The sequence below is a fragment of the Aspergillus piperis genome (genome assembly GCF_003184755.1).
Source record: "Aspergillus piperis CBS 112811 unplaced genomic scaffold BO85scaffold_12, whole genome shotgun sequence".
NCBI classification, from domain to species: Eukaryota; Fungi; Ascomycota; class Eurotiomycetes; order Eurotiales; family Aspergillaceae; genus Aspergillus; species Aspergillus piperis.
In genome coordinates, this window is record NW_020291602.1 from 552,764 (window position 1) to 576,169 (window position 23,406).

The 23,406-nt window shown below is 52.4% G+C and overlaps 6 protein-coding genes across 6 annotated transcripts; 3 read left to right on the forward strand and 3 right to left on the reverse strand.

The window, feature by feature from the left end:
* The first annotated feature begins 111 nt into the window (after positions 1-111).
* On the forward strand, positions 112-7,172 carry BO85DRAFT_521200 (ATP-dependent RNA helicase BRR2). The gene is made up of 2 exons (XM_025665187.1): positions 112-6,463; positions 6,518-7,172. The coding sequence occupies exons 1-2, from the start codon at positions 351-353 to the stop codon at positions 7,047-7,049; spliced, it is 6,645 nt and encodes a 2,214-aa protein (XP_025514432.1). The 5' UTR covers positions 112-350; the 3' UTR covers positions 7,050-7,172.
* Positions 7,173-7,994: 822 nt separating this feature from the next.
* Positions 7,995-10,754, reverse strand: BO85DRAFT_374408 (early growth response protein; the record flags this gene model as incomplete). The annotated part of the gene is made up of 5 exons (XM_025656126.1): positions 7,995-8,779; positions 8,826-8,967; positions 9,042-9,311; positions 9,376-10,558; positions 10,600-10,754. The coding sequence occupies 5 exons, from the start codon at positions 10,752-10,754 to the stop codon at positions 7,995-7,997; spliced, it is 2,535 nt and encodes an 844-aa protein (XP_025514433.1).
* A 318-nt stretch (positions 10,755-11,072) lies between these two features.
* On the reverse strand, positions 11,073-13,059 carry BO85DRAFT_52224 (monooxygenase). Its single transcript, XM_025665249.1, has 6 exons — positions 12,626-13,059; positions 12,399-12,569; positions 12,193-12,345; positions 12,053-12,133; positions 11,546-11,996; positions 11,073-11,485 (listed from the first exon to the last, which is right to left on the reverse strand). Exons 1-6 carry the CDS (start codon positions 12,710-12,712, stop codon positions 11,178-11,180), a joined length of 1,251 nt encoding a protein of 416 aa, XP_025514434.1. The 5' UTR covers positions 12,713-13,059; the 3' UTR covers positions 11,073-11,177.
* Positions 13,060-13,610: 551 nt separating this feature from the next.
* Positions 13,611-16,468, forward strand: BO85DRAFT_450536 (oligopeptidase family protein). The gene is made up of 3 exons (XM_025660396.1): positions 13,611-13,758; positions 13,821-13,857; positions 13,956-16,468. Exons 2-3 carry the CDS (start codon positions 13,826-13,828, stop codon positions 16,120-16,122), a joined length of 2,199 nt encoding a protein of 732 aa, XP_025514435.1. The 5' UTR covers positions 13,611-13,758; positions 13,821-13,825; the 3' UTR covers positions 16,123-16,468.
* Positions 16,469-16,527: 59 nt separating this feature from the next.
* BO85DRAFT_478869 (uncharacterized protein) lies at positions 16,528-17,528 on the forward strand (the record flags this gene model as incomplete). Its single annotated transcript, XM_025662915.1, has 1 exon — positions 16,528-17,528. The coding sequence occupies exon 1, from the start codon at positions 16,551-16,553 to the stop codon at positions 17,526-17,528; it is 978 nt and encodes a 325-aa protein (XP_025514436.1). The 5' UTR covers positions 16,528-16,550.
* Positions 17,529-17,560: 32 nt separating this feature from the next.
* Positions 17,561-22,833, reverse strand: BO85DRAFT_469734 (MFS general substrate transporter). Its single transcript, XM_025662351.1, has 11 exons — positions 22,312-22,833; positions 21,618-22,230; positions 21,036-21,566; positions 19,505-19,680; positions 19,223-19,375; positions 19,004-19,174; positions 18,512-18,957; positions 18,379-18,465; positions 18,279-18,332; positions 17,896-18,225; positions 17,561-17,837 (listed from the first exon to the last, which is right to left on the reverse strand). The coding sequence occupies exons 1-11, from the start codon at positions 22,429-22,431 to the stop codon at positions 17,654-17,656; spliced, it is 2,865 nt and encodes a 954-aa protein (XP_025514437.1). The 5' UTR covers positions 22,432-22,833; the 3' UTR covers positions 17,561-17,653.
* Positions 22,834-23,406: the final 573 nt, after the last annotated feature.

The following is a 23,406-nucleotide window of genomic DNA, read 5'->3' on the forward strand; positions in this document are numbered from 1 at the left end:
CGGGTGTATACCTCAGGCTCCCGCTCGCCAAACCTTCCCGCCTTGCCACGCAAATCTGCTTGACAAGAACTTCCCGCGACCTCTCTAACGCAACTCACTCAAACTCCTCCAATTCCTCCCAAGCAGCTTGCAACCTTGCGCCGACCCCTTTGCTTGTTTGCTGCCGGAGGATGGTCCAGGTTTGTGAAGCCTTTTAGGATCCCATACTGTCACGAAATTCATTACTTGTCGCAGGTGTCTCGACGCGCCGGCTGAACCTGAGCTCCACCGAGCCCAGTCGACACATTACCGTCGCAGCACGTTCGCTTTACCATTTGTTCTATTGTTTTTTGTTATAATATACCATCAAAATGGCGGACCAGAATATTTCTCAATATAAGTACTCGGCGATGTCCAACCTGGTTCTCCAGGCGGACCGTCGTTTTATCTCTCGCGTCAACGATGAACCCACCGGAGACCCAGAGTCGCTCGCTGGTCGCATAAGTATCCGGGAGATGGGCGGCAGGATGGCGCGTGATGATGCGCCTAAGACGAAGAAAAAGACTATCGGCCCGACGGACATTGAACGCGGTGCGATTCGAGAGGGTGAGGACGTGCTTGCCCGTGAACAGAGGAAGACCCAACGGGGTCAACCGGCACAACTACGAGGCCAGGGGATTCTCTCTGCCGCAGATGCCCTCATTGAGGGCCTCAAGTACCGTCCCCGCACGCCTGCCACCCGAGCTACCTACGACCTTATTCTCACCATGACCGCGACCCACCTTGGCGACGTCCCCCACGAAGTGGTCCGAAGTGCCGCTGATGCAGTGTTGGAATTGCTGAAGGATGAAGAGATGAAGGACTTCGACAAGAAGAAGGAGATCGATGACCTGCTCGGAAGCTCGATGAACCCCAAGGAGTTCAATGAGCTCGTCAACCTCGGCAAGAAGATTACGGACTACGACGCGCAGGACGAAGATGAAGAAATGGGCGAAGGTTTGGAAGGTGAAGGTGAAGGCGAACTGGATGAGCGCCAAGGTGTTGCCGTCGTTTTCGATGAGGAGGATGAGGACGACGAGCGCATGGGTACTGTGGATGAGATACGCGATGACGACGAACTCTCGGAGGACGAAGAGGCCGATCAACAAGAAGCTACAGGAATCGACGAGACAACCACTGAGAAGGCGGATCTCGATGGTCTTGAGGAGGCCGAAGAGATGGTAATAGATGGTGGCCTGGGTCGGGATACAGATCGACGAGACAAGGGATCAACGGTACCTGCCCGGGAGATCGATGCCTATTGGCTTCAGCGTCAAATTGGTGCCGCATACTCCGATGCCCACATACAGCATGAAAAGGCTACACAAGCACTTGAGATCCTTGGTGGTCAGGGCGAGGATGGCGCGGAGCGGCCGCTACGTGATGTTGAAAACGACCTGATGGAATTGTTCGACTACGAGAACCCCGACCTTGTCGCCAAATTGGTCACCAACCGGGATAAGATCGTTTGGGTCACTCGCTGGCGTCGAGTGGCCGAAGACGCAGACGCCCGCCACCTGGTAGAGAGTGAGATGGTCGAGGCTGGACATCGCCAGATTCTGGACGAGATCCGGGGTAAATCGACTCGTTCCGAAGGTGCAGGTCGACCAGAGAAGAAGATCAAACTGGATTTGATGGACGTCGATGTCCCAAGTGCACCTCAACAACCCGAGGAGAAGCCTACAGAGGGAGGGCTGGTGAGGGGCTTGCAGCCCAAGAGGCTGATCAACCTGGAAAACCTCGTCTTCCACCAGGGCAACCACTTGATGACGAATCCTAACGTTAAGCTACCACAGGGCTCTACGAAGCGGACGTTCAAGGGCTATGAGGAGATTCATGTGCCCCCTCCGCAGGCAAAGAGAGAGCCAGGGGAGAAGAACATCCCTGCTACCGAACTGCCCGAGTGGGCTCGTGTCGGCTTTGGTAGTGCGAAGGAGCTCAATCGGGTCCAGTCCAAGTGCTTCCCATCTGCGTTCCATGACGATGGAAACATGCTCGTCTGTGCTCCCACAGGATCAGGAAAGACGAATGTTGCCATGCTCACCATCCTCCGCGAAATCGGAAAGAACCGCAACCCCGAAACCGGTGAGATTATGTTGGATGACTTCAAGATCATCTACATCTCCCCGTTGAAGGCGCTGGTTCAGGAACAAGTCGGAAACCTCGGCAAGCGACTGGAGCCGTATGGCATCAAGGTTGCTGAACTCAGTGGTGATCGCCAGCTCACCAAACAGCAAATTGCTGAAACACAGATTATTGTGACCACCCCCGAGAAGTTTGATGTCATTACAAGAAAGGCGTCGGAAACGAGCTACACAAGGCTCGTTCGTCTTGTTGTTATCGATGAAATCCACCTTCTTCACGACGACCGTGGTCCTGTCATCGAGAGCATCGTCAGCAGAACGATTCGCAAGGTCGAACAGACCGGTGACCCTGTACGAATTGTTGGTCTCAGTGCTACCCTGCCCAACTACCGTGACGTTGCAAGCTTCTTGCGCGTTGATCCCCTCAAGGGTCTCTTCCATTTCGACGGGTCTTATAGGCCATGCCCGCTGAAGCAGGAGTTCATTGGTGTTACCGACAAGAAGGCTATCAAGCAGCTGAAGACGATGAACGATATTTGCTATAAGAAGGTGCTTGAGCAGGTTGGACAACGGAGGAATCAGATGCTCATCTTCGTTCACTCCCGAAAGGAGACCGCCAAAACCGCCAAGTACATCAGAGACAAGGCTCTTGAGATGGAGACCATTGGTCAGATCCTGCGGAGCGATGCTGCCAGTAGAGCCATTTTGGCCGAAGAAGCCGAGACCGTGGACGATCCCTCCCTTAAAGATCTTCTGCCTTACGGCCTCGGTATTCACCATGCTGGTCTCAGTCTTGCGGATCGTGATTCAGTTCAGGCCCTTTTCAGTGATGGTAGCATTCAAGTCCTTGTGTGCACGGCAACTCTCGCCTGGGGTGTCAACCTGCCTGCTCATACCGTCATCATCAAGGGTACCCAGATCTATTCGCCTGAGAAGGGTAGCTGGGTTGAACTTAGTCCTCAGGATGTTCTCCAGATGTTGGGACGAGCTGGACGACCTCAGTACGACACATTCGGTGAGGGTATTATCATTACCTCGCAGACCGAGATTCAGTATTATCTGTCGCTTATGAACCAGCAGCTGCCGATCGAGAGTCAGCTTATGAGTAAACTTGCGGATAATATGAACGCTGAGATCGTTCTTGGCAATATTCGCACGCGCGACGAGGGTGTTGATTGGCTAGGATACACTTATCTGTTCGTCCGTATGCTTCGCTCACCCGGGTTGTACAGCGTTGGCGCCGATTATGAGGACGACGAGGCACTGGAGCAGAAGCGTGTCGATCTTGTCCACTCTGCAGCAGTCATCTTGGAACGGGCAGGCCTTGTCAAGTATGACAAGAAGACGGGACGCCTGCAGTCGACTGAGCTTGGACGCATCGCCTCTCATTACTACATTGGCCACAACTCCATGTTGACGTACTCTCAGCACATCCAGCCCTCTATCACACCCATCGAACTCTTCCGTATTTTCGCCTTGAGTGACGAATTCAAGTACATTCCAGTCCGTCAAGATGAAAAGCTCGAGCTTGCCAAGTTGTTGGGACGTGTACCTGTTCCCGTCAAGGAGGGCATCGACGAGCCTCACTCGAAGATCAATGTTCTACTGCAGGCCTATATCTCCAGACTCAAGCTTGAGGGACTGGCGCTTATGGCAGATATGGTTTATGTCACACAGTCGGCTGGTCGTATCCTACGCGCCCTCTTTGAGATATCCCTGAAGAAGGGCTGGTCATCTGTGGCCAAGACGGCTCTCAACCTCTGTAAGATGGCTGAGCGACGGATGTGGCCGACGATGACGCCGCTGCGTCAATTCCCAACCTGTCCTAGGGACATCCTGCAAAAGGCTGAAAGAATCGATGTGCCATGGGCTAGTTACTTCGACCTTGATCCTCCTCGCATGGGTGAGCTTCTCGGTATGCCGAAGGCCGGTCGTGTCGTCTGCGACCTCGTTTCCAAATTCCCTCGCTTGGAAGTTCAAGCACAGGTCCAGCCTGTCACTCGTTCTATGCTCCGGGTTGAGTTGACCATCACCCCCAACTTTGTCTGGGACGAGGCACTCCATGGTAACGCGCAGGACTTCTGGATCTTGGTCGAGGATTGCGATGGAGAGGAAATTCTATTCCATGATCAGTTCCTTCTCCGGGGAGACATTGCACAGTCCGAGATGAACGAGCACCTCGTCGAATTTACTGTTCCGATCACCGAACCCATGCCCCCCAACTACTTCATCTCGCTCGTTTCGGACCGTTGGATGCACTCGGAAACGAAGATCGCTGTTTCTTTCCAGAAGCTCATTCTTCCAGAGCGCTTCCCCCCGCACACTCCTCTTTTGGATATGCAACGCGCCCCCGTCAAGGCATTGAAGCGCGATGAATACCAGCAACTGTACCCTGAATGGCAATACTTCAACAAGATCCAAACACAGACCTTCAAGTCCCTGTTCGATACGGATGACAATGTCTTTATCGGTGCTCCTACCGGCAGTGGCAAGACTGTTTGCGCAGAACTTGCGCTGCTTCGTCATTGGGCTCAGGAAGACAGTGGCAGGGCCGTTTACATTGCCCCGTTCCAGGAATTGGTTGACCAACGTCTTGCCGACTGGGAGAAGCGACTGAGCAACATCGCCGGCGGAAAGACTATTGTGAAGCTTACTGGAGAGACGACTGCCGACCTCAGGCTTTTAGAACGTGCCGATCTTGTCCTTGCCACCCCTACTCAATGGGATGTCTTGTCCAGACAGTGGCGGAAGCGCAAGAACGTCCGGGCAGTGCAGCTTTTCATCGCCGATGAGATCCAAATGCTCGGTGGCTATGGAGGATATGTGTACGAGGTGGTGGTCTCTCGTATGCACTCCATGGCGCTGGAAACCGAGAGTGGCATGCGTATTGTTGGTCTGAGTGTGCCGCTTGCCAATGCTCGCGACCTGGGTGAGTGGATTGGTGCCAACAAGCACACAATCTACAACTTCAGCCCGCATGCCCGGCCGGTGCCTCTTGAGCTTCATATCCAGTCTTTCACCATCCCCCACTTCCCCTCGCTCATGCTCGCCATGGCCAGACCAGCGTATCTTTCGATCCTTCAACTATCCCCCGACAAGCCTGCCATTGTGTTCGTGCCTAGCCGCAAGCAGACTCGTTCCACCGCTATGGATCTCCTGGCTGCCTGCGCTACTGACGATGATGAAGACCGGTTCCTTAACGCCGATGTCAATGAGCTGGCGCCTCTCCTGAGCCGCATCAATGAACGTACTCTCGCAGAGTCACTGTCACATGGCATTGGTTACTACCACGAAGCGCTCAGCGCTACTGACAAGCGCATTGTCTCTCATCTCTTCAGCATCGGTGCAATCCAAGTCCTCCTTGCCTCCAGAGATGTCTGCTGGGAGCTCGATCTCACCGCACATCTCGTAGTTGTCATGGGAACGCAGTTCTTCGAAGGCCGGGAGCACCGCTATATCGACTACCCTATCAGCGAGATTCTCCAGATGTTCGGCAAGGCCTCTCGTCCTGGCGAGGATAAGATTGGTCGTGGTGTGCTCATGGTCCCGGCTGTCAAGCGGGAATACTACAAGAAGTTCCTGAACGAAGCTCTGCCCGTTGAGAGTCACCTGCAAGCCTACTTGCATGACGCCTTCGTCACAGAGATCAGCACCAGAACGATTGGGTCAACTCAAGATGCGATCGACTGGATGACTCACACCTACTTCTACCGTCGGCTTTTGGCCAACCCCAGTTTCTACGGTCTGACCGATGTCAGCCATGAGGGCCTCAGTACTTTCCTGTCGGAACTGCTGGAGAACACGCTGAAGGAACTGTCGGATGCCAAGATCGTTGACCTGGATGAGGAGGATGACAGCGTATCGCCTCTGAACGCGGCCATGATTGGGTCTTACTACAACATCTCCTTCATCACGATGCAGACCTTCCTTCTCTCCTTGTCGGCTCGTACAAAGCTCAAGGGTATTCTGGAGATTGTCACGTCAGCCACAGAATTCGAGTCGATCCAGATGCGCCGTCACGAGGACCACATCCTGCGTCGCGTATACGACCGTGTGCCTGTCAAGATGTCGCAGGTCGCCTACGACTCGCCGCACTTCAAGGCCTTCGTGCTGCTGCAAGCTCACTTCTCGCGTATGCAGTTGCCGATTGATCTTGCCAAGGATCAGGAGGTCATTGTCAGCAAGGTTCTCAACCTGCTCAGCGCATGTGTCGATGTTCTCTCTTCAGAGGGCCATCTGAACGCCATGAACGCCATGGAGATGTCTCAGATGGTTGTCCAGGCCATGTGGGACCGCGACAGCCCTCTGAAGCAGATTCCTCACTTCGGCCCCGACGCCATCAAGGTGGCCAACGAGTACAAGTATGTCCCATCATCCCCTCCCTCTCATACCACCATCACTAACAACCTTCCCAGCATCAACGACATCTTCGAGTTCATGGAAGCCATGGACCCCTCCGAGAACAAGGACTACGCGACCTTGGTCAAGCGCCTCGGCCTGGACAACAGACAACTGGCACAAGCCGCGGCCTTCACCAACGAGAAGTACCCCAACCTCGAACTGGACTTCGAAGTCGAAGATCCAGAGAGCGTCACCTCCGGCGAGCCAAGCTACCTCAAGGTCAAGATCGAGCGCGAGGTCGAAGAAGACGAAGAGCCCGACACCTCCGTGCACGCACCCTTCTACCCCAACAAGAAGATGGAGAACTGGTGGCTCGTGGTCGGAGACGAGAAAACAAAGAACCTGCTGGCTATCAAGCGTATCACTATCGGTCGCAAGTTGGAGCTGCGTCTTGAATACATCGTGCCTACGCCTGGTGAGCACGAGCTGACTTTGTACCTGATGAGTGACAGTTACGTTGGTGTGGATCAGGCTCCTACGTTTACTGTTACGGCTGCCGAGGGAATGGATGAGGATGAGGACGAGGAAGAGGAAGACGAGGAGTAGATGGATTGATGGATAAATCTCTTCGCCGTGGATGGTTCCGGTTGAGAATGATTTCGTTATGGTTCGCATTTCTGTAATTATATGTGTAATGTGGAATAACATGAATCGCTGTTCAAAGTTATGATTTTTTTTTCTACGCACGTGTGAAGTCTATCGTACACTATTTCTCATAGGAGTAAATTACTACTAACTAGAGTCTATCGGGCAATATTCTGAGGCACAATCCCTGAATTCACTCAACCTGCCTTCTTGTAGCTCAACCAGCACGCTTCTAGTAAGAAATAAGACCGTCATGAGATTGAAGGATTAGGAAGAAACATATTATTTCCTTTTCTTGGAACTAAATCCGAAATCCTGGCTACCTGCATAATCCACATAAATCAATCACTATGTAATGGCCATGTGTACAAGTGCGGCTTATTTCACTGGGAAATACAGTCTCCATATTCCTTAAACATACTCAAATGATGAAGATCCCGTTTGGCAGAAGAAGCCAAATGGAGACAGGCGGTGGGATGTATGGCTGCTGCGGGCCCGAGCCGAGCTGACTCGACATACTGACTTCAAAACTGTCAGCGTTGTTTGGTATTTGAGACTTAGATGATTTTAGCGTATGGTAGTTCATGGGCTCTTCTTTAGCCTAATGAAGGATTGTTTTGCATATCCCTACCTTTTCGAGGTTAGGTACAATATATCTGCTGGGCATGGTTGGAGAGATGATTCAGCGGATGTCGGAAGCCCGAAACCCGAGAGAGCGTGCCCATTTACCGATTAGGGCTGTGCTGTGGACCCGAGCCGAAAGAGCATGGGCCCTTCACTTCAGTTCATGACATATCTAGCCTCAGGGGCTTTGATGGAGGGCGAGCTATTGGAAAGGAAACAGACGGAATGGATAATGTAGTGAATATTGAGTGATATCGAGGACAATCCAGACCAGCAGGTTGCTTAGGGTGCTCGTAGTCGTGTCAGAACTTGCTCATAGATCCTACTGATACCCCAGTACTTCAGCGCTCTGAGGCTCAAGATTGATTCGTCTAAGAATCTGGAGCGGCCTCGATCAGACATGATATCACCAATTCCGGGCAATTTGATGCGGCCCCAGCCAGTGTTGATCCATTCAACAGCGCTCATGCCACCCCAGTCCGGGGCACGGAGGGTAATAGACGGCGCCTCAGTCGCGGGTGAAGGGTAGCATTGGGGGTTGCAGAGTGAAGAGTACAGCCATATCACTAGAACGGCTCGGAAGAAGAAGACGGGGGTGGAAAAATGTGCACAATGATGGGATCGCACGGTTTCGAGTACCCGTGCGGCGTAAAAGATGGCTGATCTTCCTTTATGTGACACAATGCCCCATTCATCAGCTATTTTGCCCAAGTCAAACTCACTCAGCTGCCGGCCCTTGATCTTCAAAGCTGTAGGTAGTAATGGCAGTTTCGGACTATTGTTGATCATGAGGGCATAGAGAACCATGAGCCTGTGAGTCGCGCAGACTTTGAGCTCAGGGGAGGAACATTCTTCCTCATTATCTATGATCTCCAGTAGTTGTCTCAAATCTTTATCCAATTCACTTGAATCCGATGATGAGGATCCTGAGAACTTTTGGTGACCACTGACACCATTGAGTAGGAGCTGGATAATAGCTTGCTTCCCAAGAGTTCCAGTTTTAGACCAGACAGCCGACCAGTTTCTATCAGAAGCAATATGCTCCAATGTAAAGGTTTTATTTCGGCCTGATATGTTAGAAGTGACCATAGGAAATGGCATATCGAAACCTACTTGTGCGTGTTGGGAAAGTAGCCCAGCCCTGTGCTGTCGCCGCTTCCCAGAGCTCCTCTTCCTGGGGCAGGGTATTCTGCATCTCATCATCCCGTACTATAGAAGACAAATCAAAATGTATGGAGAAAGCTGTATCCGCTAGCTGCATGACCACGTCAGATGCTGTTATAGCTAATATGTCCAGGTAAGCACGAAAGGATTTGGGGAACCACTAACCCAGATAGCGTAACCGGTGCGTCGCCTCTCCTCATCCAGAGTCCAGATTTGCCATTTTTGGGCATTTGGAAGCTCTAGCTGATGGATTTTCTGGGGGGATACAATGCTTCTAAAGATCTGACTTCGCCGAGCCACGGTAACTGGAAGCGCTTGGTACACTTCAGCGACTTCTAGGGCCCTCCGTTCGCCAGAGTATCGCAGCCCCAGTTGGTTGAGAAGGAAGACCCGCATAAGCCACAGCTCCCGGGCATGTACATTCAGATTCTCACACTAGCAAATAAGTGTATTGTCAACCGTAAAGCATTGAGCATATAAGCTGCGGAACCTCACTTACCAGATGCATGGACTGACGTCTCACAAGCTCGTGCATAGCTCTCGAACAGGTCTGCGCATGTGGGAGCCCGGAGAATTGAGCGCCGATAGCACTCACGACAAAGATAAGAAGCCAATGCGTGCCCGGTGTACAGAAAGACGGCTTGTGCAATATAGGGAAAACGGGATGGAAGTGCTCAAAGTACAGCTGCACCCAAGAATTGATTACCGGCAAGGGTGGAATTTTCAGCTCAGTGAACGGTGGAAAGGTCGGGTTTCCTTGCATGATCCGCGCCACACGATGTACTTCTTCCACCGCTGCAGCAGGCACGTCGTTCACGTGGGCAAAGTTCTCTTCGTCCACTCGTTCTATAGGCAGGCCCTCCATGTCTGGGAAGGACAGCTGCGCATCGATATTGATAGCAGTTGGGGAATACCGTCTTGGTTCCATGGCTTCGTCAATTTCCAGAGAGTGATCATGACCGTAGATTTCGGCAACTGCACTTGGTGTCAACGGTAGGAATGGCCGAGCTATCCTCGAGACTGTATTTGAAGGGGAAGATGAGGACTCCGTCTCTGCTGAGGCCAGCCACAAATCATTCGGACCATCGTTCAATGCAGGGGTCTGCTCTAGGATACCAGATAGCACATTAGCATCGATGTCAAGGCCCAGGAAGCTCTCAAACCCCATCCCATCGGTGGCGAGCAAGGCCGATGTACTCTCGTGCGTAGCTGCTGGAACGTGGCTCGTAAGGTGACTGCCACTTCCAAATGCCTCCACGTTTTCCATGCTCCTGGCATTGACTCTTGACGTTGGCTGCAGTTGAGTCATTGAATGCATGGTAGGTGATGGTGGTGAAATAATGTCCTCTGGGAGCTGGGTTGATGCTTCTTCGTCATCTTGCTGATCCGGTGTGAGAGAAGGTTCCCAGTTCTGAGGTATAGCTGTACCACGGTGCCGTTTTGAGATTGAAGGGCGCATTGTAGCAGCAGCATTCGCGAGCTGGCGCTTCTGCGGTGACTGGTAAACACAGTCGGCCCCATTTTTCTGACACCTCTGACACGGTTGCTGTCCGTCACAGCGAACTTTGGACAAGTTACATTGCTTGCATGCCTGCGCTACCCGACGTCGCTCACTGGTATGCGCGCTGCCATTGGGGACGATGTGTTCATGTCTTGTGCCGTGATGACGAGCAAGTGAGTCTCTACAGACTGCATATCAGCTTGAGAGTACTACTCAATTCACAAGTAAACGAGGGCATACACTCGACTGAACTGTTGACCGCACTCGACACAAGCAAAGGGCTTTTCCTTGGTATGAGTGCGGATGTGGCGCTGATAGTGCTCGGGCCGCTGGAATGAAGCATTGCAAGCTTCGCAGCGCCACTGGGTGGATTGCATTGCACCAGATTCTTCTGAGAGTATAAGTTGCGCAGCATCACCTGAAGGACTGAATGATAGGCACTCAGGTAGCATTGTAGTTGCTGTTACCAGGATGGAAAGGGACTGGGGAGGCATGGGATTCGGCCTGCTCTTCGGGCCATCGCCGCTAATCCCGAACAGGACTCCACCCACTAACCCTCTTCCTCCGTTCAATCCACAAAGACTCCACATCTAACCTCTCTTTCTTCCTCTTCGATTTCCTACGCGAACCTGACACAGCATTTCTGTGCAGTTCCTAGGTATCTATACATGGGCTGTGAAATTAAGCAACCTTTTAACAACTCTATTTAGTACACAGGCTGATTGGGCAGGGTCAGAAAAGAGTGACAGACTATAAGCACTCGGGTCTATTGCAGTACTCTTAGAAAGAGTCACGATAGATTAGGCGCTCACTTGAGCCGCCCGGAGAAGCTGCTGAGCTTCCCGACAGGGGTACGAATTCCAGGTGTAGGAAAACATATCCGGAGGCAACTCGGCATCGGGCACATAGGTCCTCAATTCGTCCAACATCTGGCCCCGGCGATCGTCGCTTACCTTGGACATCAGCATCACCGTTACAGATCGCTCATAGCGTATCTTGTTGTACAGTTCCAGTCTGCCCGGGATATCATCTTTGGTACACTCGGAGGTGAAAAGGGCACCCAGAGCTGCTCCATCTTCGAGGCTCTGCGCACCGCCTTGGCCCTGGTCTACGTCATAATGTAGTTAGCAATGGGCGCAGCATAAGCCCGGAGTCACCAGAAACTCACGAGGCAGTGTTGGGTGGGCGGCATCTCCGATGAGTGCTAGCTTGCCACGGATGAAGGTGCGCGGCGGAGAACGAGACGCCAAGCTCCAGAGCTTCAGGTCTTCTGCCAATTTGCACATTTCTTGAAGCTCGGAGCTGAACACACTGCATGTTTCAAGCAACGAATCCAAGTTGCCGCTGTCTAGCCAAGAAGACTCCTTAGCGCTAGAGTCGGCTCCTGAGGGATGGATAGCGGCGATATTGAGCAGATCGCCGTGACGACAGGGATAGACGACTATTCGGCGATCCTCCGTGGTGAAAACGTCCACAGAGTCCGATCCCATCTTTTCCAAAAGAGAGGCAGTGAGAGGGTTGCTTTTCATCTTGGAGACAGGGATAAGGAAGCGAAAGCAGTTCTGCCCTGTGCTTTCCTTCTTGGTAGGTCCACCGATGACACTGCTAACACACCGAGACTAGTAGAACAATTTAGTATACTAGACATAGGTTCCACAAAGGGCGTCGTTCGTACATGCATGCCATCCGCCCCAATGATTAGGTCGCCAGTGTACTTGGTACCGTCCTCGAGGGTTACCACTCCAGCCTCGGGATCCTATCAATCATCTAGGTGAGTAACTTGGAAACACTGAATGAAGCAGAATATATACTGACCACCGAAGCTACACGAGAACGCAAGTGAATAGTAGGCTTCTTGCCGTTGACCTCCCTGGCAGCTAAAGCTCTAAGAGTATTGTGCAAATCCACTCGGTGTGTGAGCAACCACTCATCGTAGATACCCAGTGCTTCCTGGGTGTCCTTAGTCACCTGCATGATTATTAGCCTTGATCGACCATCTGACCCTTTAGAAAAGCACCTACAACTGGGATGTGCATAAGGTTTCCTTGGTGATCCCACAACCGCATTTTGTTGCAGTGGACCGGCTGCAGGTCCTCTAAGTTGCATCCCCAATCTTTGAGGATGCGCGTGGCATTAGGCGCCATGTGAATCGCAGCTCCTACTTCATTCAGGAAGCCGGACTGCTCGAGGATCTGATTAAGTCAGCTTCACTGAGAATCTAGCGATAGTGTAGCCCATATTGACACACCTCAATATCATGACCTTGGCGGTTCAACGCAATGGCTGCGCCCAGACCGGCCAGGCCAGCACCAACCACGATGATCTTCAAGGGCATTTTAAAACAGCACTTATATTAAAGAGTATTAAGGTAAGTAGACGTGCAGCGGAAAACATTCTGTGTGGCTATTGAGTGGACATCTTGCTTGCTTTATACACGTGGTTGAATCACGTTCTCGGCCAGACCACTCGGCATCTCTCTTCGGTCTGCCCACAGTAGCCGATCGGTTCTTGGCTGAGCATCAGACCTTTGTATGGTAGCTCCACCGGCCAGGAGAACCAAGTGAACCGGTGTTTTGCATTTGCGTTATGAAGTCATAAATTATCCTTCACATCTTAAATGCTAAACTAGATTGTATGGCTCGCATCCCTTCCGTGGCAATGAGTCGAAGCCGCTGTCTGCAATGGCGAATCCTCGGTACGATGTCAGACATCCTTTCTGCAGGGCTCGGAGACTTGGACCCTTAGTTCACGATCTGCAGGTCTCTGGCTGACAGTGCTAGTGCTGTGCTTGTTTGTGGTCTCCTTCCTCTTTCCCCCTAGGATATAAGACTATCTCTGGATAGCATCAGATTTTGTTTCAAAGTTTATGCCGGGTTGTAGGAAATCTGGCCACTGTTTGGCATGATTCTCACAACCGAGCGGGCGAACCGGTGATCATTATGGAGTGCCTGAGGTCCCCACCGGGGTGAACCACAGTAGCAAGTAGGCACTTGATTCCCCGCATTTCTCGGGATCCCGTATCAACTCGAATCAATGTAAATCGCGGTTATATATGCTAGAATTGGGATCTGCCGAACTTTGCCATCTAGTTTCCAGTAACTTTGTGGAAACAGGGACTAGCCGGAGTTCCGTTGGGAGACCCGGGGAGAGATGATGGCAGAAGCTGGCAGATGATGGGTCAGCCGATAAGGGAACTCCCCTCACCGACCACCTCATTCCTTCTGCTGCTTCCCCTCACGGTCCCCATTCCTCATTCATCTGCCTGCAGCTCTCCTCCATCTTTCTTACACCTACTCGTCTGACATCCATCAGCCACGAGGAGGAACTGCGCTTGTCCATTCCTCACTGGCTATTCGTATCAATTTTTGTTGTTCAGGAACAGTAATCCACCCCCCTATCTTATCACTGCTCATTGATCAGCTACTGACCCTTCTTCGATGCAGGTGACATGACCATCCGATCCATGAAGTTTACTCCAGAGTAAGCCATCACCAATACCAGCAGCAGAGCTCACTTCATCGTTTTATCTACAAATATCATCACTTCTTCTATCTAAACAACTAAAGCTGACCTGTCAGGGTTCTGCTCGGAGCCCCTAGGCGCTCCGGACCAGTTCCGAATGCCTCAGGCACCCTTGCTGTCTACACTCAGACAACCTACTCGTTCGAATCTCACTCCAAGACGAACGAGATCCGCGTTCTGGATATTGCTACTGGTCGGTCGGCTCTGATCACCAACGACGCCGGCGCCAGCTGTCCGCAGTGGCTGGGTGACAGCAACCAGCTGGTTTGGCTCAAGGCCAAGGCCAACGGCAATACCAGCTTTATTGTGGGGGATGCACGTGAGGCAGACAAGACGTACACGGCGGGAACGGTCCCTGGCCCAGTTTCCGATCTCAAGGTTACGGTCGTCGAGCCGGGCAAGATCGGCTTTGCTGTGACTGGTAAGGCTAACCCTGATGGGACGCTTCATAATCCGCATGATGCAAAGAAACCAATCAGCACCGGGAAGCTCTTTACGTCGCTCTACGTGAGACATTGGGACTCGTACATCGAGCCTCAGAAGAATGCCATCTGGTATGGCTTGCTGCAGCGCGCCCCTCTGTCGCCAGCTACCAGGCAAGCGGGCAAGTACTCCGTGTCAGGACTGACGAACTTGATTTCGGTCAGCGGTCTTGCGGGTGTTGAGGCCCCTATCCCGCCATTCGGGGGCACCGGCGATTTTGACATCAGCCCCTCCGCAATTGTCTTCGTGGCGAAAGATCCGGACCTTAACCCTGCCACACACACCTCCTGCTCCTGCTACTACTGCCCTATGTTTTCATGGACCGGTGTGAACGCATTGGAGGCCAAGGTCTGCGCTGTAAAGGGACTCGAGGGTGCCATGTCTTCACCGATCCTCACTTCAGATGGCAGCTCGATTGTTCTTCTCGCCATGCGCGAAGACGGTTACGAGTCGGACAAGAGACGTATCTTATATGTGCCAAACCCCTGGAACGGCGAAATGATCGAGGTGTTTGCCTCCGCAGACGGAGAGGGGTTGTGGGATTCCAGCCCGTCTGGCCTGACGTTCTCGAATGACGACCAGTCTTTGTTCATTCAGGTCGAGGAGTATGGCCGTGGCGTGTTGTACCAGCTTCCTATGGCTGATATTCGCCATGCGACTCCGGACAAGCTAAAGAAGATCACTGATGCGGGCTACGTCACGGACGTCTATCCCGCATCTAAGGATTCGACAAAGCTGCTCATTTCTAGCACTAGCTTGGTGGATAATAGCGTCTGGTCCATTGTCGATCCCGAGTCTCCCAGCGACGTGCGCGTTATCTCCTCCATCGGTCGCAACGGTGCTGTCTTCGGACTCTCGCCCTCGCAGGTGGATGAGATCTGGTACCGAGGAGCGAACGACACACCCGTCCACGCCTGGGTTGTGAAGCCCTCTAACTTCAAGCCGGGCAAGAAGTACCCGTTAGCCTACTTGATCCACGGCGGGCCTCAGGGTGCCTGGTGCGATCAGTGGAGCACGCGCTGGAATCCGGCGGTGTTTGCTGAGCAGGGCTACGTGGTGGTTACGCCCAATCCCCGAGGCAGCACCAGTTACGGACAAAAGTTTACGGATGAGATCCGTGGCAACTACGGCAGCCTGCCATATATAGATCTCGAGAAGGGGTTCGATTATATTGAGAGTAACCTGGAGTACGTCGACACATCCCGTGCTGTGGCGCTCGGTGCGTCATTTGGCGGTTACATGGTCAACTGGATCCAGGGGCACCCACTGGGCCGACGATTCAAGGCTCTGGTGACGCACGATGGAATATTCAGCATGACGTCGATGCTTTCCACCGAGGAGCTCTACTTCCCTGTGCGGGATCTCAAGGGCCCCTTGTGGAAGGTCCCTGAGAACTGGGAGCGTTGGGACCCGTCTCGACACACCGCAAACTGGCAGACACCGCATCTGGTGATCCACAATGAGCTGGACTACCGGCTGACGATCGCAGAGGGTCTTGCTGCCTTCAACGTGCTGCAGATGCGGGGAGTTGAAAGTGCGTTTTTGACTTTCCCGGACGAGAACCACTGGGTGCTCAACCCGGAGAACTCGCTCATGTGGCACCACACCGTGCTCAACTGGATCAACAAGTATGTGGGACTGCCGCCGGCATCGCGGGAATTTGCAGAGTTTAGCACGACGAAGCAAGCGTCGATGGAGCGACGACTCCAGCAAGTGACGTTGGATGGGGCCGCCAGCTGAACACTGGCTCTGTATGGATTAGTGTTTAGTAGTATATTCAACGGAGCCAAATACGAGGTCATATGCTCATCTAGCGATGCTTTGTCGGCATTGTCCAATGCCTTTATAACACTATAACAGGGTGTAGCTACTGTTTCGCACTGCACCATACATAGCTATCAAGCGGATACGAACAATGGAGCAAGATGAGGCGGGAAATACCATCTCTTTATGCAACAATGCGCCCACAAAGACCGGGTGATGTTATTGTGCAGAGACAAGGGGCCGGCGACCCCCGTTTCAAGTTTTTATAGTTACTTTCAGAGTACATTGTAGATGCAATCAACAAAGCAGTAAAGGTATATAATTACATCTTGTTCCTCGAAGTACCAGTAACTATCTCTACGAAGGACAGGCAATATACTACCAACTCAGAGAGTCTGTTGACAATGAGCAAGCGTCGCATCTCAGAAACTATATCACCATCTCCTGATCCATCACCGGCAGTATCCCCAGCAGCAGCATCGGCACCAGCACCAGCACCTAAACGACGCCGAATGCGACGACAACACCACAGACAGTATTTATCCGTCGACCCTCCATCTCCGGAGGACTACTACCACCACCACGCATCACCTACAACTACCACCCCGGTAGTATCACCTACTATCCCACCTGCACCCTCCTCCCCTCCACCACCACCGCCACCACAACCATCCTCACCACTACCACCAAGAACAACCCCCCGATATCGACACATCCTCCCCAAACCAGCACCACCACCACCACCCACCTCGACCCCCTCGTCCCAACCCCCAAAAGATCATCTAAAGAAGAGAGAGAGAAAGAGCAAGAGTAAACACCACCCCCACCTCGCCCCCATCCTGCGCCACCTCCGCACACCCCTCCACCCACTCGTCTCCAGCACAACCGGTCACGAACACCCGGACTTCCCTCTCTCCCTACTGCAGTACAACCTCCTCACGTCGGAGCAACTCGACAGACTCGCTGTGCATTTCCATCAGGTGCATCCGCCGGTCCGTGGCTCGTTCTGGTATCCGGTGAGGATTGTACCGTGGCTTAGATGGGATGATAGTGATGGTGGTAAGGGGGGGTATGTGGGGGATGGAGAGGTGGGGTTGGAGGTGAAGAGGAGGAGGTTTGGGAGGTTTATTGGGTTGAGGGGGTGTGAGGGGGATTATCATCATTCTAGGGGGAGGAAATTAGGGAGGAAAGGGAGGGGGAAAAGGGAGGAGGTTGAGGAGGGGGAGATTAGAGAGGAAGAGGAAGAAGTTATGGTGGATGAGGAGGAAGAGGAAACGGCGGAGGAGATGTTGGCAAGGATGGAGAGGGAGTGGTTTGAGGCGATGATGAGGGCGAGGTATGAGGGGGAGTATGCGATGAGGTGGAAGATGGGGAGGGGGTGATCATTTACTTACTACTAGTAATACTATCATTTGTTATCATGATTGGTTTTGTCATGAGTGTTTGTATATATATATAATGGCGTCCTGGTGAACTTCATTGTTGGAATAATGTTTTGGCAAAGCTACTAATGCCCCATCCCTCTCGCCCAATTCTCCTCCACGATCCGCCAGTACTTCTCGCGACTGTGCATTCGGAACGACTTCCCCCATTTGATCATCACCAGGAATACTGCTGCGCATGCCATGCCCACGAACGCAGCGGATATAAAGCAGTTTTGGTATCCGAGGTGGTTTACCCACGGTGTTATTCTATTGCAGTTAGCTTGGGAAGACACCACCGTGGAAGGATAGGGGAGGCGGGGAATACCCATAGCCCATGGCAAACGACATGGTGTTCCGAACTAAGATCACACTCGCCATTGCGTCCCCGCTCAACTCCCGGTAGCTGTCGACCAGGTAGTTGACGCTCAGCGTGATACCGCACGTGTTCGCCAACGCCAGCAAACACATCGCTACGATGAGTCCGAACCAGTGCACTTCGTGCGCAGCGCCTACGCCCCAGAGCAACAGAGATCCTGGCACGAGGAGAAGACAGATGGCGAATGGCCACAAGCGCTGCTCGGCTTCCATGACTCCGTTGTTGCGTCGCGCCAGTCGGACGGTGAGCCAGTCGCTGAAGCGGCCGGTGAAGAGGGAGCTGTTGCTGTTAGTTGGTTTATTATATACTTGGGGAGATTTGGGAGAACTCACGCTAGTATTGTACCCACAATGCAGGATAGATAGCTAAGTCCGACCATGGCAGAGCTATGCAAGTTAGCATAATGCATGATTTAGATATGAAGCAACCGACCTGAAGTTATAAGGTGCGCCGCCCAAAATAATAGAAGCCGTTCCGTTCAGCACATTGAACCAGATAAGGTATGAGCCATAGGAAAACCTGTTATGGTTAGCTATAATAGAACCAACTGTTGCGGCAAACATACCCCGCGTAGAATACCACCGGCCAGCTCAGATAATACAATGTGTGGTAGAACCGGCGGAACATATTGTTCCTCGGCAGTCTGGGTCCTATAAGCGAGAGTTTCTGAAGATACGTCTTCTTTGGATAGATCACCCCGCATTCTGTGTCACTCTGCTGTGCCACATCAGCAGGACGTTTCTCCTTCTCACCCTGCTCGGACGTGCGCGACGAAGCTTCTGTCGAAGTCACCTCGGCGACTGATGGCTTCTCGCGCACGTAGTTCGTCTCCTCCATGAAGAAGAACAAAAATACAATGCTAAAGGCGCAGAAAATGCTGGGCCAGTAGAACACCCATTGCCAGCCTTGGTACTGGGCGATGAAGCCGCAGATGACCGGGGCGAAGTAGTTGCTGCCTGCCAGGAAGAATGCATATAGCGCCATGTATGTTCCCCGCTCATGGGTAAAGTACTGAACTGTCAGCTTTGTCTGATAGTATGGAATCGGATGGACTTACCACATCAGTCACTGTTACTTCTGGGAGAGCTTCAATGGGAGCCGTGAAGAAACCCGAAAGGATACTGCGTGCGATCCATTGACCGTTGGTGTGGATGTAGGGACTGTCAGAGTCAGTAATCAAAATATGCCTATCGCTAAATGTGAGAACGTACCCCCACATTGAAGTTCCCTGTAGAATACATTAGTTCTGGTAATGTTGAGATCCCAGGGTACATACCAAGATGCCGACTAAAGAAAGTATATATGTCAAACGCTTGCCATACTGCAGCGCTAGTGGCTGCCAAAACAAAAGCCCCCATCCGGCGAACAGAAACATATACCCCGTTCCCTCATTGAGAGTATCAACCGACACACCGGTTGCATCGGAGAGCTGCGTGAGCACCGAGTAGACGACCGAACATGCAATACCAGCAAACAAAGTGTACCTGCAGGTCTCATGTTAGTCCCTGCATCCACTAGATCAACTTAATAGACTCATCCTGCAGACATACACGCTCACACAGATGGTAGACAAGGTCTTCCTCCATGGGGCCCAGTTCAAGGGATCATCGGGGTCATTGGACGGTTCCGGAATGAGAACGATGTCACTATCGCCGCGATCCGCATGACGGGTGGCAAGGACATGCTCCAAATCCACCAGCGTCACGGTGCCCGGAATAGCAGTCCGATCGAGGCCTGGAGTCATTTTGGTAGATACTGGATTAACCGCACAAGTCGTTCATAAGAGAGAAGAGGAGGATAGAGAGTGGGGAGATGGGGAGGAATGAAAGGAAAGGAATGTAACGTCAATGACAGCAGCAGGCGAGGTGGTCGAAGGCTGTTTATCAGAAATACTCCGAAAACGACCAGAACAAATCAAGTCAAAGCGTCGGCAAATAGCAAATATGCCATCCCCGCTGCAAGACCCAATCCCTACTAGCAATGCTAGTAGATAAAGAGTAAGTCCATATCGATGTCCGTCAAAAGGTCCACCAGCCTAGCTGGTTCTGTTATCATCATCCACCAGATAAGCAGGCGGAAGACATTCCGTTGTGCAGCAAGGAGACAGACTGACAACCGCTCAATTGTTGGCTCTGAATAGACGCTCTCTGTCCAGCTGATAACTAAAGAAGCCTGGGATCCACCTGTGCTATCTCCTCCCAGCAGATCAATCCATTGATGGCAGCTGGATAAGTTGGATAACCACCCGTCCGGCATGGAACTTCCCCGCGCAGGGCCCATTTAACTCCATCCAGATGTCATCCATCGCTAACCGGTTTAGTTGCTAAAGCGAGGCGCGGGGCTGTCGGCAAATCGTATCTCGCAGGCTGATCGGGATTAGCCTAGGCTGCTTTATTGGAAGTCCAGGAAAAGACCGTTGATAGCAGATGTTACTGGTGCATCGCTCCGATCGTTTCTCTTCGATGGGGACAGATGTGATGCTCACGGACTTACTCCGCTTTAAACATGGGCCCCCTCCAGCACGGATCACAACTGGACAGAGCCATGGTAGTCCTTGTACTCCGTTCGGGTGGACTCAGCTAGCTACCTTATCAGCTTTGTTGAATAATGATCTGATTCGTACTTTTCTCGATGGGGATCACCAGGCTAACGGGGGGATATCTGGTGTGCCGGAATCACTCTACGAATGGGCCAGAACAAGCCCAGATCATCGTCAACCCATGGGATGCCCCCAGATCTTATCAAAGATACCAAGGATCCTCCAAACCGATCATCTCTACGCCGGGTGGCCCCCAATAGACAAGGAGAAATGGAATCAAACTGCCGCCTGCAGCTAATATTATTCTGGTATCAAGTTCACGAATCTGGAAACCACAGCAGAGAATCTTCGATGACAATCCCAAATAACCACAGACAGAAACATGCAGGAAGAGAGAATGAGGTGATATGTGCAGATCTGGCTGGTATAATACAATCTGGCCAGGGCCAGACAATTCCGCACGAGTTCAACCCGACAGGACCAGGCCCACCAGCTGACTCACGACAGGACTCAAAACAGGTAGACACTGCAGCCCACTAGCTTGAACCACTGGCAATGTCATCCTCCTCAGGAAGATCCTTGATAACATCTTTCATGATCTGAATCAGCTCATCAATGTCAGGTCGGTCTGCAGGCTCCACCTGCAGGCACTTGCGGACCACGTCCTTTACGGGCGCGCTGATCTGCATCGTGTTATCTTTGCGGCTATCATCGCCACCGGCCTTGCCCTTGCCCTTGGTCGCACTCGATTTCTCGTCGGGGAATCGCCAATCACCACCCAATACACACATGCTCAAGCTGCCACCTGTCTCTTCGCTGCGGGCTTCGAAGGGGCTCTTGCCCACCAGACAGGCGTAGAGCGTGCATCCTAATGACCAGATATCCACCTTTGTGTCAATAATCGAACCCGTCTTGACGTCGAACAGTTCGGGTGCCCGATACGGCATCGTGCTGTGTTCCGCAGCAGTGTCTTGGACGGCCAAGGCGAGCGACCGGGAGGTGATGGCAATGGGGCTGGGTGCTAACGATCCGAGATCCATGAGAATGGGTGTACGGCCATCATCGGCGATCATGATGTTTCCTGCAAGCAAACATTAGCGCATAGTAGGTACAATAGGAGCAGCAGCCGTACCGGGCTTGATATCCCGGTGGGCATACGGGCGAAGATCGCCGTCTTGCACGCCCTCCTGACTTATTGTGACCTCATCATCCATCAATGGCTCGTTCTCTTCTTCTTCATCCACATTTTGGCTGGTGCGTCGCTTCGGTTTCGGCATCCGCATAGCAGTGTCCGCATCTGCCTCTGCACCCTCTCTCCTCACAGCTTTAGCCTTGCGTGTAGGACCCGTACCGCTTTTCACACGGTAGAGATGCATCGCTCGAAGCGCATTGGCAACGCCGAGCATCAGCACCATCAAGCGCTTCTCCGGGAAGCGGGAATGGTTGACGAGGTTCGCATTGATGGCATCTTGTAGGTTACCCCGTTGGTAGTATGGTAGGAGAATGTAGACCGTCTTCGATCCTGCGTCGCCGCCATCGGCGCGGAATTTCGAGCCGGATTCGGTGGACACACAGTGGTCGATGGAATGAATGATGTTGTTCTGGGTAGTGAACAGATTGTAGGCCTCCACTTCCTTCAGCGCCTGGGAAACGGACTCCTGACCGAAGGGACACCGGATCTTCTTTAGCGCAAACAGTTCCGAGGTCGATTTGTCCTGAACGAGGTAGACATAAGAGAAACCACCCTAGCATGATGCGTTTATCGTCAGCATCGCGCATTCCGGGTGTTGTGCAGTAAACCATTAGCCCGAGGCAATCAATCATACCTCACCGAGGAGTCGGAGCAATTTAAAGCTACGATTGTTGATCTTTAATTGCGGCGTGCTGGGGAAACAGCACATGCAATCTGTGAAGTTGTAGAGAAGATCGAAGAAGTATTGCGCCATGGTGGATGGAGGAGCACGCCGGTGTAAAGAAAGCTATTCCACAATGCAGCTACAGGAAGCTGATTATTGAGCCGCGATAGCTGTAGGGGACGGGGTCCCCGTGGCGACTAGGAGGTGACTACGCGGCACTATCGTTCTGACGGCTGGGATCCACCCCGACGATGGCGCAGGCGCACAGGCAGCAGAAGAAGCCGGCGGAGCAAGGGAGAGGGGAAGAGCAAATGATCCGAGGCCCTTGAGCAGATGGAATGTACAAAGTAAGGTCCAGCGGAGGAAGGGAATGAGGAGATGAATTGGGGAGGTTGAGGGAAGAGAGAAGAGCGTGAACCGATTAATGAATACTTTTTTAGAAGCCGCGTGTTCAGACCGGAGTCGATATCCGTGGACTGACTTGAGGCGGAGTTAGTGAGTGAGTGGATGCAACGAGAGCCAGTCGATGATGTGGTGAGATGGAGAACCTGAGGCATGAAAAGGCATCCACTAGCCATGCGTTAGTCAGCCCGCCAAGGAGCTGGTGGTAAACTGTTACTTTTCTGTGGGTAATACATACCAGTACATACTGATACAGAATACTCAGAATGGACAGTTTCGTATGATTAATGCAGGTATGAGCATGTATGCTGTAAATACATAACACCCACTCGGGCCGGTGGGGCAGGCCACCCGCCGAAAGAAGCAACCCATGGTTCGTGTGTTTATTGTGGCCGAGGCCGCTGCGATGCGAAGATGGAAGAATAATTGGTCTTCGACGGCCAACTGTGACCAACTAGACGGTGTGAAAGGGTCCCCTGTCCCTGCTAGCATGACGACACAGCATTGGCCGTTCAACCTTAGCAACTGTTTTGCTTCTGTATTTCACTCCCTGAGGCAGTGACTGACTGAACAATTCAGTCTCTAGTCCATCTCTTGCTATCCACCGGACGGATTGGCTCTTTCTCTTTTCCGTCCTTCGCTGCCCAACTGAGGCAAACGCTG

Excerpts from the sequence above, each read along its gene's own strand:
- BO85DRAFT_52224 (XM_025665249.1), bottom strand. The coding sequence starts at position 12,712 with ATGCCCTTGAAGATCATCGTGGTTGGTGCTGGCCTGGCCGGTCTGGGC. Across the intron at positions 12,570-12,625 it reads GCCAAGGTCATGATATTGAG|ATCCTCGAGCAGTCCGGCTT; the intron begins GTGTGTCAATAT and ends TGACTTAATCAG. Across the intron at positions 12,346-12,398 it reads ACCTTATGCACATCCCAGTT|GTGACTAAGGACACCCAGGA; the intron begins GTAGGTGCTTTT and ends ATAATCATGCAG.
- BO85DRAFT_450536 (XM_025660396.1), top strand. The coding sequence starts at position 13,826 with ATGACCATCCGATCCATGAAGTTTACTCCAGA. Across the intron at positions 13,858-13,955 it reads TCCATGAAGTTTACTCCAGA|GGTTCTGCTCGGAGCCCCTA; the intron begins GTAAGCCATCAC and ends CTGACCTGTCAG.
- BO85DRAFT_469734 (XM_025662351.1), bottom strand. The coding sequence starts at position 22,431 with ATGGCGCAATACTTCTTCGATCTTCTCTACAACTTCACAGATTGCATG. Across the intron at positions 22,231-22,311 it reads TGCTCCGACTCCTCGGTGAG|GGTGGTTTCTCTTATGTCTA; the intron begins GTATGATTGATT and ends GCATCATGCTAG. Across the intron at positions 19,681-21,035 it reads TGAGGAGGATGACATTGCCA|GCCTCGATCGGACTGCTATT; the intron begins GTGGTTCAAGCT and ends AAATGACTCCAG.
- BO85DRAFT_521200 (XM_025665187.1), top strand. The coding sequence starts at position 351 with ATGGCGGACCAGAATATTTCTCAATATAAGTACTCGGCGATGTCCAAC. Across the intron at positions 6,464-6,517 it reads AAGGTGGCCAACGAGTACAA|CATCAACGACATCTTCGAGT; the intron begins GTATGTCCCATC and ends CAACCTTCCCAG.